The following is an 18603-nucleotide window of genomic DNA, read 5'->3' on the forward strand; positions in this document are numbered from 1 at the left end:
CCGAGAAAAATAGAATTTCTCCAAAGGAAGTAAAGAAAATAATTAAGTGCTGCAGAGCAGTAAAGCCAAGTTAGGATTTAAAGAGAAATCCTATAAGCCGAGACTAAGAGACAGATGCTATCATGTAGGATGCATGCATTCTTTTTCAGAGAAATAGTTCAAGTGCTAATTAGCGTGTTACGCTATTATTTTCAAGGGAGAAAAATATTCAGGGGCAAGTGAGGCCCAGCAAGGAAGTTAAGTGAAGATAAGCACAAGAGGTGAGCTTTCTTTTAATATCCAGCACTATAGTGTGGATATAAAGCAAATGTTTTGAAGTATGAAATATCTTTTCTGAAAAATGAGAATGTGATCATCTCTTTTAAAGTTGTTGTCATGCCAGAAAATGCTTGTTTTTGAGACCTGTCTGATAGGCCTATGTGCCGTGACTTTTGGCGATGCCAAAAAGATTAGTAACGAATTCGGTTCCCAATAGGACCGCAAATCCTATTCGGAATTATGTGCACAAGAGCTGTGAGCCATCCTAGAGAGAGGTTGGCCGGCGAGGGTACTGTTGAAGGTGGCCACCTTCACGGTACACTAGATTCTCAGACATGGCAGAATACAAAGAACTTAGATTGCAATCGAACTTTTAAGATCACAAAAGAATTTAGTATGCTCGGGCCTTTTAAGAAAAACCCCCGTGCGATACTGTAGATGGATGACAACTTATATTTGTATGTTTTGTTTTCGGCATGTGTTCACTGAGTACTCCTGTACTCAGCCCTGCATGTATTTATAAACGTGCAGGTTGAACGTCAGGATGGAGAAAAAGATTGATCGGAGTCGATGCTATTAAATAAGCCTATGGATATCTCGACGATTCGTGTCTTCATACACGAAGTCGTTCAGTTGGGACCTATTCCGCTGTGTTTTGTTGAATGAGAATAGTAATGTCTCTTCATTGAACTCTGATTCAGTTGACATATCAAACATTCTATTTTGAGATTGTACCAAATACTCGACTGTTATTTTGGTAATATCACATTTGTCCTTCGACAAGTTCTTCAGATTTTACCCATTTTCTATCCCCGCTTCTTTAATCCCCCATTAGTCGCGAATCACCCATTCTTGTTATCCTTAATGAGAATTGGGTCGTGACATGTAGAATGCAAATGGAAATACAAAAACATTTTAAAAGCAATTTAATACAACAATAATTTAACACCTTTTATATAATAGGAACAGCCCAATGGCACCATAGGATTGAGCATGTTTTTTCTTTGGGCCAAAAGCCAATAAATTAAGCCCAACAGCTATCTCTTCCCAAAATTTTATTCCCAAAAATACCCTCAACGGCGTGAGACATTATCCGGGAATTTCTGGTTTTCTTCCCTCCCAAATCTCTCTCATCGACAATACTCTCAAATGCCGCACCTTCTAGCTCAACCTTCCACAATCTCTCTACCAAATCCAGCATCATATTCGACGCCGTCGTTTTTCCCGGTCGCTTACGTCGGTCTCCGCCGTCCCCCGCCGTGCCGGCTGTTTTCCACCGCCAGCTGCGGCGTCGGAGGTAAATGCGGAAAGAGCACAATTGTGTGCATGGCGAACCCTAGGAGGGTGAAAATGGTGGCGAAGCAGATTAGAAGAGAGATCTCCGACATGTTGCTTACCGATAAGGTTTTGCAATACGCGGTGTTGCCGGAAGCTGCTTTGGGGGCGGATAGATATCTTTCGTCGCTGACGACGATCAGTGATGTCGAAGTTTCTGCTGATTTGCAGGTAAATTGGTTTGATTTGGTTGATTTACCACTACTGAGGCGAATTGTACTAGTGCTTCTTTAGCAGTTCAGCTGTAAATTGAATTTATGAAGACATAGCGAGGAATTTTTTGCTATTAAATTATACTATATGCAAATCATGATGTGTTTCCTTTTATTGATTCTAATTTATGTGCAGTTTTAGGTTAAAAACCGGGCTAATTTCTGTTGTTTTCGAGCTAAGAGCATCATACATTCCTCGAACTTAATTCGTTTAAACAAAGGAAATAAATCAACTTGGATGCTCAAAGCAAAATCTCTAAGAAGTTGTGGTCTTTGATAGCTATTAATTTGATATACACATGAGCTAGGGCTCAAAGCACATATGCATTATAGGTTTTGTGAGTAATTAAATTGTGCAATGTTCATCATTTTGCATGCTGATCAACAATTGAGCTGTCTGATCTTGAAAAGTGTGCTGCACCATATGAAAACACGGGATTATTGCTGTATATTTATAATTTTCTAACACTAGGTTGCCTGTTGTTTCACCTTTGAGGAGGTCCCTAGCTTGCTAGTCTTGATCTCAAACTTAACTCAGAGTGTTAAGTTTGTCTATTTAGACTAGTATCAGTGGATCTCGAGTCGTTGCGTGATCTTTATTTTAAAATGTTTGAGGCATATCATTTTCATCCCGTTTAGGTTGTTAAAGTATATGTATCCGTTTTTGGAGATGAAAGGGGAAAAGAAGTTGCTCTAGCAGGATTGAAGGCAAAAGCAAAATATGTCCGCAGTGAGTTGGGCAAGCGTATGAAGTTGCGGCTTACCCCTGAGGTCCGGTTCCTAGAAGATGAGTCTCTAGAACGTGGAAGCAGGGTAAGATTCTCAGTGGTTTTTAACTACCAATTACATGTGTTCTCTCATGATAAAACGTTACTGCATCGTTTTTCCATTTAGTTCCTCATAATTGACGGATTCCACACTTACATATAGATGCTTCTGATGTTGATATATTCGACATGGCTTGGCTTGATTTGTAACCAAAATACCTTTGTCAAAGGCATCCAACTATGTTGTCCTCAACTTATCAGCCTATCATGCTACTGCTTTGCAAAATGGAGAACTTAAACACAATGGTGGTGTCTTGAATGACTTACTGAAATATTATACATGCTGACTTGCATAGAGTGAAACTAAAATGTGGCATCAACTTCAGTTTATTACTCCACATATGAACATGATTGTTTCTGAGTTCCTTATTATATACTACGTGTGAACCATGCAATGGTGGATCTCATCTATTGTTTTGTTGAATGCAACACTTTTCTTTTCTCATCTATGAATTCTTAACTGTACAGTGCTTTCTATTGGCAGGTTATTGCTATATTAGATAAACTGAAGGATGAGAATGAGAAAAATGGAACTATTGATGAAGATGATGATCGTGAAGAGTTTGCAGGTAGGAGGGATGATGATGTGGAGTGGGAGGGTGATGACATTGATGACGAGGGCATCATTTATGTGAAGTAGTTTATCCAACACATGGAGAAAAACAATGGAGTCTACAATGTAGGCAGAGAATTCCTTCATAACTGGTTAGTTCACTCTACTATAATGAACTAACCATCATTGAGTTTGCATTTGCAGTATGAAGATCATGTTGAGATAGATTGCTCATAACTAATGAGGCATAAGTTTGTTGTTTGTTGATTTTCAGGGCTCATTTAGTTGTCTAGAATCTGCTTGGAAAAGTAATTTATTTCCTTATTTCAGATCTTCGTGTTTGGTTCAATTTTGTTGTAATAGATGAGTAAAAAGTACCTTAAAAGTAGAAAATACAAAGTATAATTTCCTTATTTGTGCTTTATTTTCTAATTTATACATTTTTTGTAATAGTAGTATTACACAAGTTCGTAGTTTTCTATATAACATTTCATCTGATGGGTGTATTATAATAGGTAAAAACTAATCAATTTCTATTTAAGAAACATTTTATCTGATGGATGTAATAGCCTAATAGGTCAAAATTAATCAATCATTCTTTGAAGTAACAAATATTCAGTCAGTTAAATGATCGTGATTAAACAATCAAATCCGTGATAAGTTAAAAGTAACCATTCAATTGAATGATGTGCAAGCCAAGATATCCATCATGGTGGAATTATATAGTTTTATAACTTATAAACCAAACATTTAATTTTAGTTCGTACTAATTGATCATATTTTGTGGTTAAGTTTTCAGAATTTTCCAATCTTGCTTTTACCAGCTAATCGTTCTCTAACATTAAACAGTTCAAAAATAAATCCTTAGGATTGTTTGATGATTCAAGATCAGTTGAGATATAATCATATTTCCAGTCGCAGATTTTAAGGTTTGCACATAAAATTCATATGAAAAAAGTTATCAAAACAAGACCGAAGCAAAACCTGTTAATCGTGTTAAAATAGTGATCAACCGAATTTCAAGGAAACTTGAGCACAGAGCATATCCAAAACAAAGAGATTAATGTAAATACTGCTCAAACCATTGTATGCCAACTGACCAATTCAAGAAGAGGTTAATGGTCCTGCACATCAGGCCATAATGAAAAACTGCTTTTTCTCATGACTTATTTTCATTCCGAAAAAAAAGTAAAATATAAAAAATCCTCTAGTGATGAGCTTTAGCTTCAGCCTTTTTTTGAGACTTGGCCTGCATCTGGTGAAAACATAAAAAAAGTAGTAGCTGTGAGTCTTCAAGGGGCTCAATGATCGACGAAGCAAGCAGTGGTAAAATAAAGCAGGTAGCCAGAAAATTCATACAAGAGATCACCGTATAAGAGCAATATAAGCAGAGTCTACTATTTCATTGCATTAAATATCTATTACTATTAGGCTGGAGGAGCCTTAGAGGAAGAAGATACCACAGGTGTAGATAGGTGCACCGGTATTCATGTGAGAAGTTAGTTACAACGTAGAAGCAGCAGATTTGTTTTGGGGATAGGTGGTGGAAAATCAGCAGCAAACCTAAAGAAGCTGCAAACTCTTCTCATGCATAGCACAAAGAATTCCATAATTTTAAATACAAATGCACCCAACTATCCATATAAAAACACTATGATTAAATGACGATTTACAGAATAAATTTGACACTTCTTAAACATAACTAACCCGTCTATGCGAACAAAGTCATTTTCAACCAAGCACTAAAGACACTATTTCTCCTATTGAACACAATGTCACAATTCATGGTCAAACAAGATGCACTGGATAGGGAATGGCTAAACACTAAATAGATGTTCCGATTGCAAGGAAATGAGTGGTCACACATAGCATTTTAGAGCAAGTTAGCTTACAAAAAACTCTTTGTGAGCTAATATAGAAGTAGCTAAGAACTTCGACAAGAAAGTACTCAGCAAAAGCACAACATTTCATTTCAAGTCATCGTCGTCAAAAACAATTCACCACCTATCTTCATACTAAAATTTAATTAAATCCAACATTAGCAAATTAATTCATTTCCTCATGCTTAATCTGAATGGCAATTTGAACTCTACATTGTCTATTCTTCAAACTATCCAATCACAAGTCCAAGTTCAGAAACAATTGCAAAACATTCACAGATCAAGTAATCAAAAGAAGTCCTAGTAACAAAAAAGTCAAAATAAAAAATGTAGATCTGAATAAAGTCAAGGCAAACCCTGCATCAAGCAGATCATAATTATAAACCAATAATAACATATAAAATCGCCACGAAACGCAACCAAGCAAATCAAAGTTCCAAAAAATCTTTCGAAACAAGCATATAAATCAAAATCTCCAGTCATCACTGTGAGCCAAACGGAATTGAAAAAATTTATGAAGGAGACAAACGACACAATACCTTAAGAACCTTGAGTTTCAAACTGCCGTAGACAAGTCCAAAGGAAAAAGCAGAAACCCTAGCCACCTGTGGAATTCCAAATTCAGATAAAACCTCAATTAAATTTATAGATTATAGTAAGGATCAAAGAAATAAAAGAAAATTACCATTGCGAGAGAGCTCTTGCCGGAGTAGGGTCCAGGAAGCGGCGCCATTGTTGCCAAATTTATCAAAGTAAGAGAGGAAACTCGGGAACAAATTCAGCTGGAATTTTCAGTTATCCTCTTCCTTGGTGTATCCCTATTTCTATATTGTTGTTGTCATTTGTATATGGGCCTATTGGGCCTTGGACGAGTTATTTCACTCGTAATACTCTTTTTTCATAGTAAAATAAAACAATGAAATTTGAGAGACTCCACTTTTCATGAATTTTAAATTTTGTCTTAAACAAAGCAATGAACTTATACAGTTTTGAGAATTTCCTATATGTTGATTTCCAGCCATCAAAATGATATCGTTATGTTGTAAATGTTGAAGATAACTACTAGAATCGATCAAGAACTTGACTAATATTTGAGGGCTTGAGGTACAAGAAGAACGCAAAAGTTCAAGCCCTCAAAAGTATGGAGAGTAAAGGAATGTTTATTGAAGAATCAATCGTGAGGAACTCTCTGTGAAAACTAACACTCACACAAAGCTACTAAACTACATCTTTTATACTCATCTACACCAAGTGAATAAGAGTTCACTCAGCTTGTTACAACCGAATGGAAACGACCACCAACGGCTAGTTTCTCAACTAACTATCAAAACACAATCTTGATCCGCTGCATGCTTCTTCACATTATGTTGCATGCTCCTCTTTTTGCTATAATCAGCCATGCTACTCATCAATCTCCACCTTGGCTGAAATAGCAATAATCAGAAATCTATAGCATGCAAACTCACAAGTGTGCAGCAGTATTCAAATTTTTCTTTGCTCAATGGTTTAGTGAGCATATATGCGGGGTTATGAGCAGTGTCAATCTTTGCAAGTCGTACCCTGCCACTTTCCACCTCATCCCTGATAAAATACATCCTTATATCGATATGTTTACTTCGCTCATGGAACATCTGATGTCTGGCCAAACACAATGCCCCATTATTATTACAATACACTGTCACTCCACCTTGTTCAATACCAAAATCAGAAGTTAATCCCATCAGCCACTTGCTTTCCTTCACAGCCGATGTTAGAGCAATATATTATGCTTCCGTAGTTGACAAGGCTACTACATCTTGCAAACTGGACTTCCAACATACAGTTGAACCAAACAATGTAAAGATATATCCAGTTTGAGAATTTCTTGTGTCTAAGTTTGTTGCATAGTCTGAGTCGCAGAACCCAATCAAAGGCTCCTGCTCTGCTCCAGCTGAACGATATGCACTACTATTAAGTGCATGGCCAATAAAGATGCAATCGACTGTTTTAGGGCCTATTGCAACATGTTTCGGATGAGGCACTTCTACCTTCGCTAAGCACCCCCACACTTTGAGGTATGAATACGAAGGTTTCTTGCCTTTCCACAACTCATAAGGAGTCACATCCCTATTTTTTAGTAGAATTTTGTTCAGGATATGATTCGCTGTTAACACAGCCTCCCCCCACATGTTCTGGGATAAACCAGAATTAATCAACAGAGCATTCATCATCTCTTTAAGTGTTCTATTTTTTCGTTCAGCAACTCCATTTGACTGGGGAGAATATGGAGCCGTTGTTTGGTTAATTATACCACTTGCATGACATAATTCTGCAAACGGGGCTACATACTCACCACCTCTATCACTTCGAACACACTTAATTCAACAATTAAGTTGATTTTCGGCTTCATTTTTGAAGTCTTTAAACGCTTCAATTGTCTCATCTTTAATTCTTAATAAGTAAAGGTAACAATACCTTGTGCAATCATCTATAAATGTGATGAAGTATTTTTTACCACCTCTAGTTTGCACAAATTTTAAATCACATACGTCTGTATTGATTAACTCTAGAGGTTTTGTGCTCCGTTTTACCGAGCGAAATGGTAGCTTGGTCATTTTTGCTTCAACACAGACTTCACATTTCTTTTGTAAGTTAAACTCGTGAACTTTTCGTAAATCAAGATTCACTAATCTTTTTATAGCATTTAGATTTACATGTCTCAATCTATTATGTCATAAATCAGAGCTTTCAAGCAAATAAGAGGATGTGTCATCTTCCTTATTGCTTTTTCATTTTCCACAGTGAATGACCGTAACATTCAGCTCAAAAAGCTCATTCACTAGGTGACCTTTACCTATGAACTTTCCATACTTGGTCAATATAATCTTTTCACACTCAAATTCTAGTGAAAATTCATGATTTACTAGAAGTGAGCCTGACACCAAATTATTTCGGATGTTGGGGACATGCAACACATCCTTAAGGGTAAGAACCTCTCATGATCCTAATTTTAGGAACACATTACCCACACCAACTACATTAGAAGAGGCTTGGTTTCCCATACGTACTTTCCTACCTCCAACAGATTTGTAAGTAGAAAAAACGCTTTTCTCGGAGCACACATGACATGTGGCGCTCGTATCAACAAACCATTCATTTGGATTGTTACCATGGTTCACATCGGAGACCATTGCGACCACCTCATGATCTTTGTTGTTTATAACAACACGTTCAAATAATTTGCACAATATTGTCTCCATTAATAAGTACACAATTATATTGAACCATGTGTGCATTGGTATATTCATCAACCCATGCATCCCAATTACTACTATTAAGTCTAAATTGGTCTTGTTTGTCAAATGACAAACAATAAACACAATTCTCAAGAGAATGGATCTCAAGGAATTAACCATTTCGTAGCCCATGAACATTGCGACTGTTCGTTTCTTCATTCGCGACACTTTGTACTTTCTCTTTCAACAAGAGTACAATATCTCGTCTTGCGATTGTTGGAAATATTGTAGCCTTTACACGGGCAACCCTTGCTATTACAAAAGAACAAAACTAGAAGGTAAATGTAACAATATAAATACAATAAAAGGAACAAGAGATGCAAACTATAGTATTCTTCAAGTCGAGTCGAGGTGACCCTCTCTCCGCAAGACGAAATACGCCCCGGCTAGTGCTCACGGATTGGCGTAATGTCCCCAAAGATGAAACGACTTTCCTCTTATCGAGTTGAAGTACCTCAAACTCGTAGGCTCCGACGAACTTGAATTGGAGGCGAGAACCGAGCAATGCAATGCTCCTAAGATGCACACTAGAATGTAGAGACTAGAGAGAGTAGAGAATGATTTGTTGGTGTTATCTTCCAATCCAAGATCAAGCCTATTTATAGGCTAAAGGAAGGTACTTGAAAGACTTGACATTCAAGACATGACATAAAGAAAATGGAGGTTACTTAAGTTGAAAGGCCAAAAGCCTCCCTATTTCCCCCCACATTTCCCACGTTTTCCTACATAGACGGTTGGCCAGGGACTTAGCCATGTAAACCTCGTCGAGCTTCTTTAAGATCGCAGAGGCTGTCGTCTCAGCCCGAACCTCGCGCAATACCTTATCACCAAGGCATAAAATCACCGTACTATGGGCTTTCAACGGCATCTCCTCCAGCTTCGCCTGGGCTTTCTCATCGAGCGCGGCTGCTTTCCCTTTACCATCTGCATCAGCCGACGCTAGCACCGCAGCCAAACCTTGTTGCACTAGAACCGCTCTCATCTTCATCTTCCAAAGGCCATAATCATTCTTGCCCGTAAATTTCTCTGCCTTGAGCCTCACCGCCATCAACACAATCTAGATCGAACGAATTTCCAACCGGACGGCGCCAATTGTTGAAGATAACTACTAGAATCGATTAAGAACTTGACTAATATTTGAGGGTTTGAGGTAGAAGAAGAACTCAAAAGTATGGAGAGTAAAAGGAATGTTTATTGAAGAATCAATCATGAGGAACTCTCTGTGAAAACTAAAACTCACACAAAGCTAATAAACTATGTCTTTTTACTGTCTACACTAAGTGAATAAGAGTTCACTCAGCTTGTTACAACCGAATGGAAACGACCACCAACGGCTAGTTTCTCAACTAACTATCAAAACACAATCTTGATCCGCTGCATGCTTCTTCACATTATGTTGCATGCTCCTCTTTTTGCTATGATCAACCATGCTTCTCATCAGTAAACTAAAAGAATAGTAGTAGGTCTTTAGGTGTTTTTAGTTGAGTCATATATAATTAATTAGAATTTATATATTTTCAATCCATCATCAATGTCTTTGGTATGGAGTAACTTTAAATCTTGGGCTAACTATATCTATGAGGTACCTACTAATAAGCGCAGAAAATAGTCATTGGATCTATCGGTGGATACCCGTAGTAATTAAAAAAAAGAGTTTATATATTTCATGTTTGATAAAAAAAAAAATAACACACTTAATCCTTCTTGGTAGATTCTCTCTTCGATTTTATTATCTATTTTTTTTACTTTAATATCTCTATTAGTTTATTTTCTTTAATTAATTCATTAAATATTACTTTTTCCGTCTCATATTATTTCTCACATTCATATAAAAGTACTATTTTCTCTATCCACTTAATATACAAAATAACATCCCCTAAAATATTGTGTCACTATGCAAGTTTGTCATCTATTATGAGATAGACTCAATGTATATACCCCACCATACCTGAATATGCACCACAAAATAAACTCGTTACCCCACCATACCTTCCATTTAACCACTACATTTCAACTCATATAGTAATTTTTTGATTGCATCAGGTACTTCAACAAATGAGCACCCACATCCCACTGAACTAAAGTTGAAGAAACCTGAGCAAAATGTAATTTTATAGAAATTTGCACTTTTAATTTTTGACTTTTTAGGATTTTGATACGAGTATTCTATCATTATTAATTAGTTTAGATATATTAGGGATTTGCATATCTTTTCTTATATTTGTTATCATTTTATTCATTCAATCAATATATGAAACTATTGTTATTTTGGCTCAATTGAGCAGCAAACAAGAAACATCTCCTAAGGCTGCCGACGAGTAAATCTCGCGCTCAGCTGCCCCTTTTTGCCGTCCAAGTCACGACCCAACGTTGGGCGCTCGACAACGACGACATCTCGTCTCTTGATTTTGTGTGGAAATCGACGTTAAGGATTTAGGTCCTTAACAACTGGTGCTTTCATTGAGAGCTCACCATGACTGGATCGGATGAACGTATACCGCCGACGGGGCTCCTTACCGGAGGCAACACGCATGTCCTGATCAGAGACTCTTCGCGCCGCGGGTCCACAAGCGCACGCGCCGACGATCGGCCGCGATATCCGCGGCGCGATTTCCAGGCGGCCGCCGAGGCACCGCACGATGTGGCAGGAACAGCCGCGATTTCCTCCACCGGGTTGGAGAAGATCTTGGCGCGATTTGACAGAATGGAACTCATGCTGGAGAAGTTGGAAGCGCCGCGCGTTCCCGAACCTGATCCCCCCGATTTCTCGGACGAACTTGATGACGAGGGGTATCACTCCCCGTGCGACGCTTGGGCGGCAGACGACGGTGTCCACCGGCCTTTCATCCACGGTCGTCGACGAGGCGCTGCCCATGCATTACATAGGCGCGACGACCGTTTTCCGCAGTGGACCGTTCATCGGGCGCCATACCGCGATCACCCCGAGCCTCGGCACCGCACGTGCTGGGACAGGCCGCGGGACTGATATCTGGGGGATGTCGACACGAGTTTTCGGGGGTACCGCCACCCGACGTCTTGGGACTCACCCCTTCCTCGGCAAGATCACGGTACCCGCAGGACAGAGAGACCGAAAGAGATTTCCATAAAGGCTCCTCACTTCGATGGATCGGACGTGACAAATTGGATTTCGATGGTCGATTATTATTTCGACCACCTGGGGATGGCCGAGTCCGAACGCCTACACTATGTGGTCATGTTGTTTCGACCACCGGCTGCAGAATGGATATTCAATTACCGTGAGAATAACCCAGTGGTGACGTGGAGGGAATTTTTGGAGGACGTGCGCCACAGATTTGATCCGCCAAAAAAGTGCATTCAGTTGCGAGTGTCAGATTTTAGTCCACGGCCACCGACCGGATGGCCTCTGCTACGACAACTGCTGCCCTTGCATCAGCCCACCTGTTGGAACCCACCGAAAACAACAGGAATACTCGTCACATGAGCCACCAACACATGTGGATCCCCTTGACCGTGGGTTTGTAAAATTCGGACCTTTGCCGCAGCCACCACTGCCGGATCGCTTTCGGAGTGAGGTAGATGAGGGCAGATGTTATGGAGAGGTCATTACTCACACGCATTCGCCAACACGAGACGGCGACGGGGAGCTATGTGATTCAAAGGACTCCATATTAGATGCAGAGCTTTATGATTCAGAGAACTCCATATTAGAGGCAGTAGCAAAGAAACTCATGGATCGTGGCTTGCCTAGTGAGAATTGGGGATCTAGGGACGGTAGAGATGGCAGACTCGAAGACCAACAAGTTCCATCTTTTGATGAAATCGACCCACCGTGCAGCCCCGTTACGAGTAAAGAGACGGAGGAAGAGACATTATTAGACGATGTAGAGGAGGTTGATTCCATTGAGGAAGTGAAGAAGGTTGTCGTTGCTCGAGTGACATCCCAAGATGTTATTGAGAATTGTTTGGGTGAAAAGGGAGAGTTGCATGATAGTGATGTTGCAAGAATGTTTCAGCGACCGACGTTGCTTGCCATCGATGCACGGATGGTCCCGCCGCGAAATTACACGGCGTGTTTGGGAGTTCGTGGACGTGGTAACAAGCTTCATGTTTTAGCGCTGAATTTTGACGACTGTTTTGATCCTACCTTGATGATTTTTTATGGAGAAGGTGAAGTGACACGTCCAACTATTCGGTATGCGTTTGATCCAGGAGGAGACGCCTCGCCAAGCTTTTGCTTTCAACTCTCGCCTTTGGTTCGTGGTTCCCACCTTGAGGACAAGGTGGATTTTAACCGTGGGGAAGTTGATACGAGTATTCTATCGTTATTAATTAGATTAGATATATTATGGATTTGCATATCTTTTCTTATATTTGTTATCATTTTATTCATTCAATCAATATATGAAACTATCGTTATTTTGGCTCAATTGAGCAGCAAACAAGAAACATCTCCTAAGGCTGCCGACGAGTAAATCTCGCGCTCAGCTGCCCCTTTTTGCCGTCCAAGTCACGACCCAACGTTGGGCGCTCGACAACGACGACATCTCGTTTCTTGATTTTGTGTGGAAATCGACGTTAAGGATTTAGGTCCTTAACAGATTTGTATTTTGTATTTTTCAGAATCTATAATTTTAAAGTCGTTAGAGCATCTCCAACAAGGAGAGATAAATGAAAGAGGTATATTATCTATTTACCCTCTCATAAAGTGAAATATACTCTTTTAGAAAATAACACACTCCAAAGGAAAAATATATATATAGGAAGGTAAATCATTTTGTTAAACATAAAATAATAGTACAAAATGCATTAAAAGATATAAAGTGTAATATCTTCTGAAATACTTTTCCCCTTAGAAAATAAATTTTTATTAAAAGAAGGCAAATATATAGTAGTTATAAGATGGATATGAGAGGTAAAGTGGGAAAAATGTATAATACCTTCTCAAATACCTTTCCCTTTTTTCTTGAGGATGATTTTTCGTAAAAAAAGGATAAATATGATAGTTATTCTCTTCATTATTTTCTAAAGGAAAGATACGACGCCGCTTCAATTACACGCAAGCTTTTCAATAATTTCATAAACCACTAAGCTTAAAAGCCTAAAACTTTCAGTGCAGTTCCACTATCGATCCATCCACACACCCACTCTCTCACTCGTTCTCATATCGATCGCCACCACCGTGTAATCCGGCGGAGATGTCATCGAGCGAGCAGGTTCGCGCATCGCACATACTGATAAAGCACGAAGGATCGCGCCGGAAGTCCTCCTGGAGAGACCCCGAGGGCAGCCGCATCTCCGCTACCAAAAGAGACAGCGCCGTCGCTCAGCTTAAGACCATCCGAGACGATATCGTCGCCGGAAAAACCAGATTCGACGATGTTGCATCCCGCCTTTCTGACTGCAGCTCCGCCAAGCGTGGCGGCGATCTCGGTACGAAATTTGATTTTGTTCTATTTCAATTGTTTCGAATGTTATATTTGGATTTAATCAGAATTTTCACTACTGCGGCCTTTGAGGTTCAAATTAGGTATTGTTTGAGCAAATTCGCTGAATTGATTGTGAGAGATCGTACGATTTGACAATTGTTTGCTGTAATGGATTGGATTTTGTGATTTTGAAGATTATTTTGGAATGGGAAGCTCGGGATAATTGTCTTGCTAATTTACATTTCAATTCTTATTTGTTAATTTGACTTATAAATTGTTTGCGCTTCAGCCAAGTCTTACTATTCATTTCAGGATCAATACCGTATATAATCATTACGATGTTCTTACATAGAGAATATATTAAACGTATTGCATCTTTCAAATTAGAGGAGTTTTAAATTTGCAATTATAGGAAAGTATTTTGCAGTGCCATTAACGATATAAAGTTAAGAGTAATTTTGTGGAGTTTATCAACTGTAGGTTATTTTATGTTCAAAATTGCTCCAGTGGGCGGCTGGACTCGTGTGCTAGGATGTTCATGATCCTGGATTATATGATTTTCTATGTTATGTTATGGACTGGAATTGAATGATGAAGATAAGAAAGTACTTGCCTAATACGATGTTATGTTATTGACTGGAACTGAACAACGAAGATAAGAAAATACTTGGAAAATACTGATGTAAACAAGGTTACAAAACAAGGAATGCAGGAATAAGATACACTCCCACTTGCGAACTCTTCGGAGTTGTACATATGCCGTCCAACTCTCAGTTTGCAAAGATATTAAAAGATACATTTCTGATAAGCTAAGCTGTTTATCCTTCCTGCTTGAGTAGTTACCGCTGCAACTGCTCTCAACTGATCCAGCTCACATAATCGCTCACAAACTGTAGTAACCGCTCCTTCTTTCTTTGTTCCGCCTTGCTTCCTTTCTTCTTCTTTCTCTGTTCCTCCTTGCTTCCTTTCTTCTTCTTTCTCTGTTCCTCCTTGCTTCCTTTCTTCTTCTTTCTCTGCTCCTCCCTGCTTACTTTCTTCTTCTTCTTTCACCTTTCATCTTCACTTCGTCTATTGTTTTTGATAGTAACATGTTATTTATGTGTATGAATAATCTCATTTTGAAGATGCTTGTTTCCTTGTAATGTATCATGCATTCTATCCAGCTTTAAAAGTTTCTTATTCAGGGTTTGAACATATGAGATATGCTATCTTTTGTGAGGTCTCATTCTCCCTGCTACAATCTAGGTGTTTCTAAGCTGCCTAATACCTATATGCTTATCCTTTCCCCCTCTTCGATTTTTAAAGTTGCTTTGCTGAGTGCTTTGTTTCGAACAAACTTCACATTGTGCTATTAATTATGAATCGTTTGCTGGGGTGAGCAATCTTTGTAGCTTAGTAATTGGTCATGTGGTTATCAACAATGAAGCAATAAGAAGCTGTTTAACCTCTGTAATGAAAGAAATGAAGGTTGACATCTTCTCAGCTATTATGATTGGTGATATGTTATTTTGGTAGCTGCAACCATTTCTTATTGTTAATATTTCTTTTATCTTTAACTGCGATAATCTGTCAACTTCTTCGGTGCTTCCAGCTTTCAGTTACTACTACTAATATGACATGTTCCTTGAAGGATGTGAGTCCTTAGACGATTTTGAATAACATTGCCAATTACCATAACTATAACATGTGCCATATGCTCCTTGTAGGCCCCTTTGGCCGAGGTCAGATGCAGAAGCCGTTTGAAGATGTCACATTCAGTCTGAAGGTTGGGGAAATCAGTGAAATTGTTGACACTGATAGTGGGTCCCACATAATAATGAGAACGGGTTGATCCGGGCTCATGTAAAAAAAAAGGAAGCGCTGTTCCATATGCCGAATCAACACTAAAAAATTATCATGCTACTAATCTCTCTTCAGCTATGCTTCCCATACCTTTACATAAACTTCGTAAGCTGTACGTTGTTTTCTGTGTGCACTATCATCAATAAGCTCCTTTTGTGAACCAAACTGCCAAACTCTAGATTGCTATATTCTGTTATGGTCTTGGATTATTGATATTTGTGTCTTGATATATATAGCTTTTCTTCCTCAATTTCGTTAGCATTGTTGAATTGCATGAAGGAAGATTAAGTTTGGGGGTTAGCTATCTTGCTTGTTAACTACTATCAACTATCCAATTGTGTGTAATTGTTTTCTCATCGATCTTAAATAAGTGAAACTGAAATAATTCACTAATTCCCCTAGAATGATAAAAGACAGAATTTAAAAACTATGTAAAAAAGGCCCCATAGATTAAGAAAAGAATGCACATTCTCCTTGCTCCTTGAAAAGGGAATACAAGATGTTTTTATCAATTTTGAAAAAGGAAAGACCATTTAATTCTCTGAAAAGGATCAATTGAAAACTAAAGAACCGGTAAATACTTCGGCAAATAACAATATCCATTGTTAATTGTTTATTTTCCTTCAAAGTTTAAATTCTTTTCTAGAAATACAAATATTTGTTGAGCTGTTTCAATACTTTTAAACTATGATAAATTTAGTAAAAATAAGTACACCGTCTTTTAGAGGGAAAATAATTCAGTTAATCCTTCCCATTTGATTATTCGATACAGTAAATTTGTATCCCCAAATTTACAAATACTCAAAATAAACTTAGCCGTGGATGACATGAGGTCAATTTCCATAACTGTTAGTATTAACTATAGCATTAATCTATGTAACGTAAGTTTAAATAATACTGTAACTCAATATTTTGATTTTGAATTATGACGCTAATTTTTTAACTAAAGCTTCTCGCAAGCCTAGAAGATAAAATTATGACGCTAATTTTTCTTAAGATTGTATGTTAAAGATCTCAATGTCTTAAATATAAATTTAGTAAATGGTATTACCAGATTACCAGTCTACCTCCATCTAAAAAAAATAAGCTTGATAGTTGATAGTAACGTAATAAATATGCAAAATTGGTAAAGTAAAAGATACTATAAATTAAGTTTAGTGAACTGTCCAAAATAAAATAAAAAATCAAGACTATTTTTTTGTGGATTTATGTAAAATTATTATCTTTGTCTATCATGTATTTGACCAATTTTACTATTATTTTATAGCCGTAACCCTTGTTTAATTCACATAACCTTAACTCAATATCAACTTTTATTTAACATTATTATCATAATTGAACACACACATTTATCGTTACGAAATAAAAATAGAATATTTCTCACTTACGTATGCGATGCAACCAAAGTTGTACTTAATAAATTTTACAACAAATGACAATCACACCAACTCAAAAACATTGCGGTAATATGAGATTCTAAATTGAATTGTACTTGAAATATATACACAAGTTGCGGGGATAGCTCAGTTGGGAGAGCGTCAGACTGAAGATCTGAAGGTCACGTGTTCGATCCACGTTCACCGCATTTTGCTTTTTTTCATCTTTTGGGCTTGAAATCTATCTCTTCAAAGCAGGCCCGGCCCATTTTATATATGGCCGAATTATCACCGGTTCTCATTCTTTGTTTCTCTAAATCATTCTTACTCTTAGGCCCATTTTATTGCTGATTTATTGTAATAATAAATTTAGTAAAATAATCGTTCGTCGGCTTTTAGAGCAAAAATAGTTAAATCGTTAATCCTTCACATTTCATTATTCTAAACACTAAATTTTAAATCTGAATTTACAAAAGTAGCCTAAATCAAATGACAAATTTATATTTTCAAAGAAAAAATGTGGATTCTGTTGTCAGTGTGGGAAATAAGGAATAGCAGAAGAAGGAAGGTTGAGTTGAGGTATGAAATAGGAGATTCATAGAATGGATGTGGGAGGGATATTCATGATTCCCAATATCCATATGTTTGTTACCCAATTCCCTTGGCCCCTATCAACTCCCATCTCACCATCATAATCTTGCAACTGGGATTGGATTCTCAATTTCTCATCACTTTCGTCTATTTTCTATTTCTATCTAGTTTAGTACAACCAAAAAAAAAAGCATAAAATGTGGACTTTATATACGTGAAGAGTAGATAATTACTCAAGACTACTAATTTATTTTACTTAAATTCAGATACCAAAATAATCACTAAACTCAATAAAAAAATACAAATAAACTAGTGTATGAATTTTTTTCACTTTTTCCTCGTATTGTTAAAACTTAGTTGAATGGTAATACTAATTATTTTGATTATGGCGCTCTTTAGTTTCCAGAATTGTTGCGACTCCAGTTTTCGAGTATCTCTCTTTTGGTATAATGTAAAACAAGGATAAAATTTAAAGTTTGTTTTAGGATATTTGTTTGAGAGCTTAAACTCAATAAAGTGAAGAACTTCAAACAATGTGACAATTAAAAATAATGTCCATATTTTTTATATAGACACAAGTGAGTTGAATTATTTATTAAAATAGAAGTGTTTTTTTATAAATTATTAAATTAGAAGTGTATAACGAACAATTATATTCTCAGGGGACCAAGATTAATTCAAATATGAAATCATGGATGAGATAGATTTACACGTAAAATTAAACTCTTATTTATAATTTACTATAATACAAAATCTCCCATACTCGCCGATATATTGAGCAAACAATTTTTATTTCGCATATAGGTATTAATAATTTATTATTCTTCAATTATTAGTTGGTAGTTGTTTCGGCATTATAAAAATTTAATTATTTTATACTAATCTCTATTTATTATTCTTTTCAATTATGAATTATTTCAGTAGACAAAATTGGTCGATGGTTAAGAGCATCTCAAATAAAATTAAGTCTTTATCCATAAATTTATAGTGACACTATCGTGATATACCGTTGCTGTGAAAATCATATTCTAATTTTATTTTTTTAA

General features: G+C 37.3%; 2 protein-coding genes and 1 non-coding gene across 4 annotated transcripts; all 3 read left to right on the forward strand.

Moving 5' to 3' along the window:
• The first annotated feature begins 1239 nt into the window (after positions 1 to 1239).
• Positions 1240 to 3598, forward strand: LOC121750284 (probable ribosome-binding factor A, chloroplastic). Of its 2 annotated transcripts, XR_006039846.1 has the most exons (4): positions 1240 to 1764; positions 2445 to 2618; positions 3117 to 3337; positions 3460 to 3598. XR_006039846.1 is itself a non-coding variant. In XM_042144801.1 (3 exons), exons 1-3 carry the CDS (start codon positions 1408 to 1410, stop codon positions 3270 to 3272), a joined length of 687 nt encoding a protein of 228 aa, XP_042000735.1. In that variant the 5' UTR covers positions 1241 to 1407; the 3' UTR covers positions 3273 to 3598. The 2 variants fall into 2 exon arrangements, 1 of the variants encoding a protein (XP_042000735.1); XM_042144801.1 differs by having other exon boundaries at positions 1241 to 1764; positions 3117 to 3598.
• A 9826-nt stretch (positions 3599 to 13424) lies between these two features.
• On the forward strand, positions 13425 to 15840 carry LOC121751382 (peptidyl-prolyl cis-trans isomerase Pin1-like). The gene is made up of 2 exons (XM_042146116.1): positions 13425 to 13752; positions 15455 to 15840. The coding sequence occupies exons 1-2, from the start codon at positions 13518 to 13520 to the stop codon at positions 15577 to 15579; spliced, it is 360 nt and encodes a 119-aa protein (XP_042002050.1). The 5' UTR covers positions 13425 to 13517; the 3' UTR covers positions 15580 to 15840.
• A 1262-nt stretch (positions 15841 to 17102) lies between these two features.
• On the forward strand, positions 17103 to 17175 carry TRNAF-GAA. Its single transcript has one exon. It is a non-coding gene; the product is annotated as a tRNA-Phe (tRNA).
• The last annotated feature ends 1428 nt before the right edge of the window (positions 17176 to 18603 follow it).

The sequence above is a fragment of the Salvia splendens genome, chromosome 10, assembly GCF_004379255.2.
Source record: "Salvia splendens isolate huo1 chromosome 10, SspV2, whole genome shotgun sequence".
Taxonomy (NCBI): Eukaryota; Viridiplantae; Streptophyta; class Magnoliopsida; order Lamiales; family Lamiaceae; genus Salvia; species Salvia splendens.

Excerpts from the sequence above, each read along its gene's own strand:
- LOC121750284 (XM_042144801.1), top strand. The coding sequence starts at position 1,408 with ATGCCGCACCTTCTAGCTCAACCTTCCACAATCTCTCTACCAAATCCA. Across the intron at positions 1,765-2,444 it reads AAGTTTCTGCTGATTTGCAG|GTTGTTAAAGTATATGTATC; the intron begins GTAAATTGGTTT and ends CATCCCGTTTAG. Across the intron at positions 2,619-3,116 it reads CTCTAGAACGTGGAAGCAGG|GTTATTGCTATATTAGATAA; the intron begins GTAAGATTCTCA and ends TTCTATTGGCAG.
- LOC121751382 (XM_042146116.1), top strand. The coding sequence starts at position 13,518 with ATGTCATCGAGCGAGCAGGTTCGCGCATCGCACATACTGATAAAGCAC. Across the intron at positions 13,753-15,454 it reads CAAGCGTGGCGGCGATCTCG|GCCCCTTTGGCCGAGGTCAG; the intron begins GTACGAAATTTG and ends TGCTCCTTGTAG.